The sequence below is a fragment of the Zophobas morio genome, unplaced genomic scaffold, assembly GCF_036711695.1.
Source record: "Zophobas morio isolate AGI-343-1 ecotype UQ-CSIRO unplaced genomic scaffold, CSIRO_AGI_Zmor_V1 ptg000006l, whole genome shotgun sequence".
NCBI lineage: Eukaryota > Metazoa > Arthropoda > Insecta > Coleoptera > Tenebrionidae > Zophobas > Zophobas morio.
In genome coordinates, this window is record NW_026972111.1 from 16,779,648 (window position 1) to 16,791,448 (window position 11,801).

Sequence of the window (11,801 nt, forward strand, 5' to 3'; positions counted from 1 at the left end):
AAATCATGTTGCGTCAAAAATTGGACGTTTATTTTTTCAATTTATTGTCTTATGGCTTCTACTATCTAGTGAAAACATAGTATATTAACCACGGTTGTAAAACCACTTCTAGACCTTGCGCTCGGTCTAGAATGCTTGGCTTTGCAACTTTAACTAATAATATACTACATATTATAGTGTCCCAATCGAAAATAAAAACCACTTACGTGTGAAAGGATAATAGCGTCATGCAGATCTATAACTCCTGACATGTTAGATAGAGTTCATAGAAATTTTGAACGTTGGATAGGTCTTTGTAAAGGTAGTGGAGGTAGACATTTATTATAATTTCGTTTTCGTTGTAATCTGATCCATTAATAAATTGAGTATTAATTTTTTCGATTGATGATTACTATAATTGCTTATTCAAAAAAAAATTAAATTGGACGAAGTCGTGTCTGGGTTGTATAACATGTTGCCTATGCAAAAATTGTCAGGCGTAATGAGCACACTGTATAGTTAAAAAATTGCATTACGTACAATTTTTCAAAAAAAAGGAAAACGAAACCATTCCATATATGTTATCATCTTGCAAAAAATACGATAGTAGACTTTTAACGGTTTGTAATGGAATAATACAGCGTGAATGCGAAATATGTGCAATAAAAAAATGAGGAATAGCTCACAATAATATTATCGTACTGTGTAAATTTCACGTTCCTAAGTGGTAGCAATTTCTGGACGATATTATTTGAAATCAAATATAAATTGTGAATCGCGCCGCTGGTAGTGTTTCTTGACCTACATAATTACTACAATGAAAGGCCCAGAGCGTTGTGGCAAGGACCAAACATCCGTCAAAATCAAAAGTCGATCACCATGAAGCATTACCAAAAATTGGTCTTTCTAGGACCACCAACTTTTTCTACAACGAATGATAAGCAGCGAAAAGTCGGTTTTACTTTTATTTAAAACTGAAAGTGTTTTATTCGAACGTTTTTCCACCTAGTGTTTAAAAGGTGGATCAGTGGCTCCGTATCGCCCCATTCGATTTTTAATTTGTTTTTTCAATATATCCACACTATTATTATTATTATTGCATATATTTCGAAATCACCCTGTAGGTATATTTGAAGTGCAGTGCATCATGACCGCCAGATGTTTGAGCAACCCTCTTAGGGGATGAATTTCGAGAAATCTCTTCTTGAACGAAGCCTCCAGTATAAAATGAACATCCTCTCCAAATTTCAAATTTCTATCATTAGCGGTTTGGACTGGGCGTATATAGATTACCGCAAAACTCAATTAAACAAAAGCATTTTGTGAAAACATTTGCGCTACTACTTAACAACGTGTAATTTTCCGTGCCAGTTTTTGTTTCTCCATACTAAATATTTTGCTTAATAACGGCTTCCTTTTTAATTATCTCTATGAATTTTAAGAAAAACCTATATTGGTAACTCGATCACGCATGATTTCTATAATTCAGTTAGAAACTCTTAAAAACACTACATTTTGAAACGCGAAAGTGGCATTTCTCGTGGTAGCGCAGTTAACCTATCTAAATTTAGGTACGAAGTTTGACAATTTAAGAGTTTAGATACATTGAACCAGAGCGAAATATCTCCGTAAATTAAAATCAATGCCACATGGTACAATAACTTTACTTTCAACCTAGCTTGATTACTCAATTTATACACAGGTAAATAAACTCTTTCTACAAATTAACCTTCGCACTCAAAGTAATGAATTAATTTAGATATATCAGTGCCATATTGTGCTAAAAAGGTGGGCACTTTATCTTTTTCATGTAAACTTTACGAAATTTACGAGAACCTCGAGATATTTTTACATTAATTCCTGCTTTGCTGAAACCAACAATGCATAGCAATTAGAAAGACGTAAATATAGACCAGTACAAATAAAACAACTTTTAGCTTTAATGCATTTTAATTTTAGCGATCCAAACACTTTTCAGAAATTTGTTTAAGGTACAAATACTCGAAAGCTTACATTTTCCAAGTTCATTTACACGAATGTAAAGACCAGAGAACAAATTAAAGCAAACTTTCTTTTTATTTTAATATCGGTATTTTAGGTCTACTTAATCTCATCAAATTTATCCATTTAACGTTAATACACACAAAAATTAATAACAATTAATTGTATTTTGAATATTATTTTAAATTATAAACATAGTTTTAAGAAATTTTTTTGGATGACTAATTAAATCTGAATTATTTATGACAGTCTTCGCCGGCGATTTAATAAGGAGATTTTACAAAATCAAAACATTAAGACTAGAAGCCGATTTACGGAAGCTCAGTTAAATATTTTATTGCAATTAAATTTTTTTTAATGCGGCATTAAACCACTTTGACACTGACTATACGCCAATCACATGTCACTAAACGCTTCATTAAGTGCCTGATCAACTTAATTTGTCTTAAAATATTCTGTACACTGACCCTTAGATCCTATAATTAATTAATTAAAACCACAATTTTTACAATTTCGTTAACTTATCTTATAACTAATAAGACAATGCTGCTACGTTACTCATTATCTTAAAGTCCGTAATCCTTCATTTAAAAAAGAACATTATAAATAGTCAAATCCACACAAAATTTCCACGGAAAATTTAAATTTATGAAAACGGCAACATTCACCACCAGACTGGCATGTACCGTCAGTTTGACAACTTGATTATAATCTTTATTTTAACACTAACCCACTCCCATGTGAAACTCCGTATTACATACGAAGTAATAAATAATTTTTTATACATGCAAAGTCTTTCATCTCAATTTATCGACTGAACTCTTTCACAAGAGTTTCTGTGTGGGAAATAAATTTTACCACAAAAAAACTTAAAAATTACATGATTACCGGCTCAAATAATTTATCTACGCAAGACGTACACAGATTAAATAAACTCAGACGAGCATATTTATAATGTTTCTTTGACATGATTATGACGCTGCGTCGAAAACTACGCCATAAAAAGTTTTTAACAAAGTTAATTTTAATTGCCGATAATTTTGTAAACCTAATTTTTGAAAACCCAAAAAGGTAAAAACTAAAATCAGTCAAATCATTATAACCTGATTTTCAACTCTGATTTAAATTTTACGTCAATGTATTATTCACTATTGCGTAACTTTAAAAACATCACACAGAACATCCCTTCTACATTTCCCGTCTACGTTTCTAGTTTTTTGCTTGTTGATGCTTCCTGGAGAACTAAACTTTACATTAAAAACAGTTCATTTCAGAACTTTATTTGCGTACTCGCTTAAAAATGGCATTTAAATTGGACCAGAAGGCGTTTATGATTGAGTAGTATTTTCGAAACAGACAGAAGGTGTATGGAAGAATTGTAAGCGGTTTGGAATGAATTCCGGTAAGAATGTTCTAACAACATCGTCGATATGCTCATTTTTGCAATGCATGTGTGACATAGTTTTAAGAAACCTCGGCTCTACACAGAAATAAGGAAAATGTTGGAAATGTTAGACAGGTAATGGAGCAGACCCAGACAACATCCATATGATATCTAGCGCAACAAATGGGATTGTCGAGTGGAACTTGCCGAATAATAGTTTAGTGCGAGAATTACATAAGGCCGATTTTCCAGCGAGCTTTGACTGTTGCCAGGGATTTTTGGATTCACTTGAGGACCGGTTATTGGAGAAAACCTTCAAAGTATTTAAACAAATATTTTTATATCAGTTATTTATACTGCTCTTTTTAGTTTAAATATAGAAAAAGTAAACTAATATTATTATCACAATGAATCGTATTATTTTGTAATTTGTCTGACTGCGAAACATTTATACTTCTTTAAAAAAACATTTGTAAGCATATAAAGTGACAAGTATACTTTCTCATAAACCAGTGGGGATATATCCATCATCAATAATTGCATTTTAATGTTCTAGAAAGACTTTGACACCATTGTTACATTACTTACAACATACTGGTCTGGAGAAGTAAAAAATTATAGTAAAAATTTGCAGAAGAAGTTCTACACAGGAACATCTAAAATTGAAATTATAGGACTCTAGACCCTAACAAGAAATGTTTATATCTATATAATCTATACGGGAAATTCGGTAAATTTCCTCAAGGGCATCTAGAAGTTGAAAAATTACTAAAATCAGAGGGTGCAAGAGTTTTCTTCAAATTTATCGAACGGCTCTCCGACTTAAATTAAGCTGAGCTTTGGCCCAAAGGTATTATACCTAAATCGCTTGATCAGTATAATACTGATCAAGCGATTTAGCTTTTTCCAAAAGAATGAAGTGCGAAAAAATCAACCTTTTTTTATGCAAAGACGTGAATACGTCTATAAATTGGACTACTTTCATTGCAATAAATCTAAGATTTGACATCTAAATACACAATCATTCAAAAATAAACAATTAATATTAGAACTAGAAATAGTAATGAATATCTTTAACTTAGAAGCTATTAGTCTTAATGAACATTGGCTTAACTACAATTAAATGAAATGCAATAGAATAGAAAATTTTTATTTCATAAGAACGAATTTGTGAGGCAGCAGCCGTAGTTCTACCAAAAAATCATCATTTGATAGTCACATTATATCGACTTCTACTACTTTTAATGATTTTTGAGAAACATTGGAGATTATTGCCTTCAAAAAAATTGATCCAATCAAATTATTTATATTTCTGCATGATGACAAATAAAAACAGAATTTCAGAGATAATTTTGCACTAGTGCAAATTGCTGGAGCAGCTTTCGTCAAACCAGCCGGAATACATTTTTAATTTTCACTGTTTACGTTGTCATGCAAAAATTTGCACAGATACAGATGCAGAAAATATTTGATTTTTCAAAATTTTTGCGTAAATTACGTTAATCTTTTAATTTTTATTCGAATAGGTGCATTTTTTTTTAGGAAATAGAAAAATAATTCATTTCGTGTCATTTAATGTCATGGTCATGGGACCAAATAAAATTAATCACTTCTTTATGATGCATTTAGAAATTAACCCACTGATAGTAATAAACTTTTAAATCTAGATTTCAAGATGCGATATAAAACTTTGCTTTTAAAAATTAAAAGAAAGATACAAAAGTTGTTGTATTCTTCAGAAAACAAAAGTAAAACACTTAGATCTACTATAAATTAAAATTTTGTAAAAAACATAAAAATTCCATCTTCTCTGACGCACCTCTCGATGATTTTAACCTACATTTTGTATTTATGTATAATGCCGAAAATACTATTTCTAAGCTCGATCTCGAATGAAACGTACATTTAATCAATCATAACATATAATTAATGGAAACCGGGAAAGTTTTTCCTCCCTATATTTAAGTCCATTCACCAAATATGGTGTAAACAGAATTATTAAGGCTCTAAAAAGCAAAAAACACGAACACCTGGAGAATTATTCTGTAAAGATTAGTCCCTGGCAACATCTTTAAACTTAATCAATGCATTTAGCGATTATTTTCGTGGTGTATTTATTCCATTTGCTGAATAGACGTTCACAATATCGACTGCATTTATGATATAATTATTGGTTTCATGATGAATTTATCTATTTCCTTCAAAAAAATTGATCCATTGAAATCGTTTACATTTCTGCATGACGACCAATAAGACTTGAATTTCAGCGATAATTTTACACTGGGCAAAATGATCAGATTTGCATTTAGGTGAAAATGATAAATAATAAAACTAATTTCAAATTTTTACTTACAAAAGGTAGGTTTGATTTTTGAAAGGTACAATAATTATATTAATATAAGGAAACATTTTTTCTATTACATTGCACACTTTTTGCGGAAGTGTTTTATAGGGTTTTAATTATGCTTTCCTCATATTCTGTTATATTTAAGGCGAAATTTTGTTAAAAATTGTATTTCTTTCAACAGCATACCCTTTTGCCACACAAAAATATTCAAACTGCTTCCAGATCCTTTTGATTTTTTAGTGTGAAATGGAGCCAAATTATTTATTTCCATATCGATTTTGCTCGAGCAATTTTCGCCAAACCGGCCGGAATGCATTTTTGATTTTCACTGTTTACGTTGTTATGCAAAAATTTGCATCAATACAGATCCAGAAAATAAGAAGAGAATGATCAATATACTTTTTTTTTCAGTGTGGAAAATATCCGCTCGTGCAAATCAAAATGTCTCCTAATTTTAAATTATCGGCAATTTGGCATGCAATCGACATACATATTACTATTGATAATAATTCTGCTACGATAGATAATATTTGTGACGTGGTGCCATATCGTTCTACAAATATTCGATATTATTTTAACATAAATGACTGATATTTTACAAGTAGTGAGAAAAATGAAATGAAATGACGACAATATACCGCATTTTTGATACATGACTGTATAGTAGATATACGTGATAATTTCGCAAAAGTTTTTGAAAGTAAACTAGTTAAATATAGGGCAATGTAAACAGTACGGTATTGCTTTAAACATATCCACAACTACGAATTTACATAACTGTACGCAAAATTCCTATAATTTATTAGACCAAAGACAGCACACTGGTGTTGTTTATCCGGACCTATCTAACTACTTTGATAGTTTTACCTAATGTTAAGGAATTAATAATATGTAGTAGTAAGTCTGGCTTATACGATAAATTAGTAGGTATCAATATTGAAGGCATTTCTTATTGGTCAACAGTGTATGCTTAGTATGAAAATTGAAAACCATTTATTTTTAAATGTGTCACGACTTCACGAGTTTACATTAAGGTTCCAATTTAGGTCTGTTGTTGGTTGCGATTTTTATTAATGGTTCAGAGTATAATATATAAAAAATATGGGATAATCTCGTCGCTGCCGTAATATTATTAAATCTGTTAAAGATGAAAATGTTGGTGTTATCTTGCAAAAGAATGTGAATAAATTGTTTAATTGATATAAATCAAATAAATTAAAAGTAAAGGAAAATAAATATCGGGTTATATTCTTTATTAGTCATAAAGTTAATATGTACTATATTGTACGATTACACTAAATATAAATGACCAGCATATGGTTAGAGGTAATGGGAATAGAGATTTTGGGAGTTGCAATGGATCAATCGTTATCGTCTGCGCCTCACATCGCATGTTAGTAATAAAGAGATGAAACCGCTGAGCCTCATCATATATAATATTAAAGAATTTTTTAGTACAGCATGTGTATACTGGTTAACTTATTTGATGTTTTAAGACGTGCAAATAAGATTTGTAAGTTTTCAGCAGAGAAGGTTATATAGTTTAATAATAATAAATTAATAATATTTTAAAGGAGGACGTCACATAAAATTTTGTAATTTTTTAAATATGTAGCTGCTAGTAATAAATATAAAGCGTAATTTAGGTGTCATTCTCTGTACTTGGTAATGCAAATATTATTTTAAATGTAGCCGATTGGTATAAATTCAAGGACGGATAAAATTTTGTTAAAATTATAACAAGTATGAGATCGGTGATCAACAGTTACTAATATGTAAATCCTTATAGTTTGCTTTCTATACTTTAATGGTAAAATTTTATTTGTATACTTTTTAATTTTTAGAAAACAGACGATGTGCTGCATTTTTAATAAGTGTATAATATTTAATTATGGAACATTATAGTGAAGAACAAATATTTTCATTCAGAAGACCTGCGTTATAAATGACAACAAAAAATAGAACAGAGTAAAGGTGACATTACATTTTCATCTCAAAGCCTAATAACAATCTGTTTTCTTCGTTGCTTTACAATAGTTAGATTAATTGAGTAGCAATGCCTAGCAATGTAATTTCATTTTTTGTTTCTAAAAAGCCAGTATTGACATCGCGCGACGGGATACAAAAGAGCTGTTTTCAGCATTGTTTTAAGTTCATCAAGTAGTATTGTTACAAAATAAGTAAACCAAATTAAATATCGTATTTTCACATATAGTTACATTTTTTAGACGAATGTAGTATTTTAAGCTCAACAAATAAAATTTTATAACAGAGTTAGATTTTATGGCCATCAAATTTACATAAAACTACGTGGAAGTACGAAAGAAAAACATTACTTTATAATCCTGAATAATGGCAATAGCAGAGAAAACTCTTTTCAGGGTCGTTATTGAAGCTTACTTTCAGAAAAGTATTTTTTAAAGACACTAATACATTCAAATTATTTCATCTTCTTTATAAAACCAGGCTGCCCTCAGCAACTGTAATTAACTTTAAATAACCGAACCAATTTATGCATATTGTCAGATAGTTGATACAATTGTATGAAAAGGAACTCATAATGTATAAGTAATGGAAATTTATTTAGCATTTATGATAGCATATTTATCATATTTAATCATCTACGTTTGTAGCTTATATTATTGTTCTTTAAGAAATATTATATTTAAATGCTGAGAACTGCAGACAGAGTTATTACCTCTCAGGAATTTTTAATATATGTTTCAATATCAGCGTGGCTTGTAGTAGATATATTAAATTTTTCTTTTTTTTATACAAGTTTCTTATATAGGTTACCTATATCGAAATGAAAGTCAATATGAGTACACTTTATTTTTGCGTATTATTTGTATCATCTTCATTCTTACACTAAAATCTAAAGCTCCCTCTTTCAAAATTTCTGTTTTTTTTTTAAGTGCACATTTTATTTTTTATAAGATGATGTGTTTTTTATTCAGAATATTAGTTATATTTGACCCTAACAAATGTAAAAAATGCCTGAGTTTTTCCTCGAAAATTTTACAGATTTATTAAATGACTAAGTAACTGTGGAAAAACTGCTCATCATCCTGGACTTGTCATGTGTGCATTATCTGCTGCAGAACAGTATATCTACATGTGAAAACTTTATTGTTTACAAACGTTTTATGTAAAAAAAAATTATATGTATGAACAGATTTCACTTTATTTTTCCACGCGCTGGTACTGACTAATTGACATTTTATGTATAATTATCAAATAACGTTCGAACGAATTTTATAATTTGAATAACTTTAATGTTAACCATAACCACACCATAAATGATTCTGGCATCAAGGATGACTCTGGAATGCCTTTAGTTTGTTTTGCCGCTTTATCATCATAGTGGAGCACTTTTTTGATACAAGAAAGTAGCCCTAAATTTATCCTCTTCACTTAAACAAATTGTGACATTCTATTTTGCAACAATTCTGTTCCTAAATTGTGTAAATGGGTATTTAAAAAAAATGTTTGCGTTGTATTTGATTATGTAAAGAGTAATTAACCATATTATTTATAAAAAATATATCTATATTATGAAAAACTATTTACATCAGGTTTAAAAAAAGCTTCTGATGGTGTGTGACTATCACTTTTCCATCATCGTATAAAAACGATCATGGCGATTTGTAAATTTTTCCTTAAAATTTTTCATCTCTACCTTGTAAAAATAAACTGTTTAATCGTAAGCAAAAGAGTAATTACTTTATATGACTGAGTTATAATTAAAATGTCGGTATAATCAAAAAACACTTGCTTGCAAAAAATTCATGCTGTAAATATTATTTATTATATACACACCAAAATGAATGTTAAAGCAGTGCTGAAAACTTGTGGAACATTTTCATGTGTTAATCTTCTTGACAGAAAAGTTAAAAAAGGTGTATTTATTTTTTTATTAAATAAATAAATAAATATTATCATCGGTATTCCGTTTGGAAAACCGTTTGTTGGAACGATCGCACTTTCTCACACGACTCAAAACAAATAATCCACTGTGGCATTTTTCAATAATTAGCAAAAATTATGTATTTATAGATAACAATAATATTTAGAACGCGAATTCAGTAAGTAGGTAATAACTTATTCTTTTTAAAATCACAGAAACACCGCTATTCGTTCGAAAATGACGTCAATCAAATTTTTGTTTCACACTTTCAAATCGCACGCATTATTATTATGTTTTACGAAAATCTACATTAATGTCCTCGTAAATGCGTTCGTTACGTTAATTATGGGTTTCAAGTAAGGTTATTGCAGACTTAGAATAAATTTTAATGATAAAATTGCGATGAGAAAGTAAATCTACGCGTGAAAGTCTCAAGAAAACAAGAATCTGATTTATGGTGTCACATCTTTGAACATATGATTATCACTAATGTGACGTTTTATCACCAAATTAAATGAGTTGTGTTGATCAATATCTAAACGAAAGAAGTCGGAAATGAATAAAGTTTTGCGAAACGCGGGAACAAGCGATCGATGAAGAGTAAAGAGGCTGTGTAATTGGTCCATTACATTCGCATAATGCATTAAACCACATCAGATATCCCACTTTTAATATAAATTTAATTATGTAAATATAAGATAAATGTGACTTACCGCAAAAAAATAAAAATCGTCTATTTTAGTACCGTTGTTAACTATGGTTTGATTTTCGTCTTGAGCTTCTGTCATTTTCTGTTTTGTTTATGTTTGTTTTTTTTATTTTTACATGATGTCTGTCCGTTTCTTGCGCAAAAATTCAGAGACTACTGGACGAAACGCGGCAATTTTTTATTATATATAGCAAGAACTTAATTCCAGACACATGCGCGCTGGACTATCCCGAAAAATTATAAATTCTCATCTTATTTAAATTATTTTATATTCTCGAGAATACCTGAAATCGACTGAAAAAACTTTATAAATTATCTCAAGATTTGACCGATCTCTAAGGCGCCGGAAGACTTTTCTCCTCGAACAAAAAACGATTTTAAATTGAATAAAGTGACAAGTAAATTGCTTGAATAAGCCGCTAATTATCGTAAACAATCGATTTAGTGGAGTTTATTAACACGCGATTTTTCTCCAATCCTAATCATTTATTTTAGTGGGAATTTTAAACTTTTTGTTGATGGGCCAATCGTTGCTGCGTAACTCGGCGAAACTGTGTATTTTTTCAGGTGAACGTATCATTTTCTAAATTTCGTGACTAAAATAGTGAGAATGGATTAGTTAGAAAAAATCATTCGGGTTAATGGGATGACGTAAATTCAAGCAAACACAGTGAATTTAGAAATAAGATGTTTCGTGGGACACTATTTTTGTATTCGGACAATTGTCGCGATAATTCACGTTAAACGTGGATAAAAAACTAATCGAAAACGGAGAAGAGTAATTTACGATACAGTTATTACGATTTTATGCCTAGATTCTTCATTCATGGCATGGGCGGAGGTCTTTTGTGCGAGGCTGAACGGAAAGCAAATTTACAATTTCTTGATAGACTCACATGTTGTTGCAACTTGTTTTATTATTTTTTCTTTGTTGTTGTCACGTGAATCTACAATCCTTTTAAAGTTTAATTCGTGATTTATTACAGGACAACAAGTAAATGAAAATCGAAGCATTAAATTTCTAAAACCTTTCTGACCAATTATCAAAATTAGAGTCCATACTTTTTAGTCATACATTTTTGTTAACCTTATGTAAGGTTTCTCTTTAAAATAATAACAAATTCATGGCATGAAGCAAAACTTAGGTTATTAGTAATCTGAACGTTATCGCAAATGCATTAGAAGGTAATAAAAATTTTTTATTTTTTTTTATTTTCTGAGAAATTTTAGATCACACAACTTGTTTTCTTAAAATTTAAAATTTTTAATGATTTCATACAATTAATAATTACATAAAATTAATGTACTACGAAATAATCTCTGTAATCCTAATCACTAAACACTGACACATTACTTCAGATTTTTTCCGCAGTATTTGTTTTAAGTAGTCAGTCCTCAGGTGGGTAGGGTAGGGTACAGTTCTCGATAATAAATTAACTCCATTTCCATTGAAATCAGACCTGGTAGTAATAGT

The 11,801-nt window shown here is 29.9% G+C and overlaps 1 protein-coding gene across 1 annotated transcript in view; it reads right to left on the bottom strand.

The window, feature by feature from the left end:
- LOC135123164 (cardioacceleratory peptide receptor-like) overlaps positions 1-10,469 on the bottom strand; it is a 38,276-nt gene extending 27,807 nt beyond the window's left edge. Inside the window, exon 1 of the mRNA XM_064047661.1 lies at positions 10,332-10,469. Within this exon, the coding sequence (XP_063903731.1) occupies positions 10,332-10,406 (75 nt within the window). The 5' untranslated portion in view covers positions 10,407-10,469. The remainder of the gene's footprint in view (positions 1-10,331) is intronic.
- Positions 10,470-11,801: the final 1,332 nt, after the last annotated feature.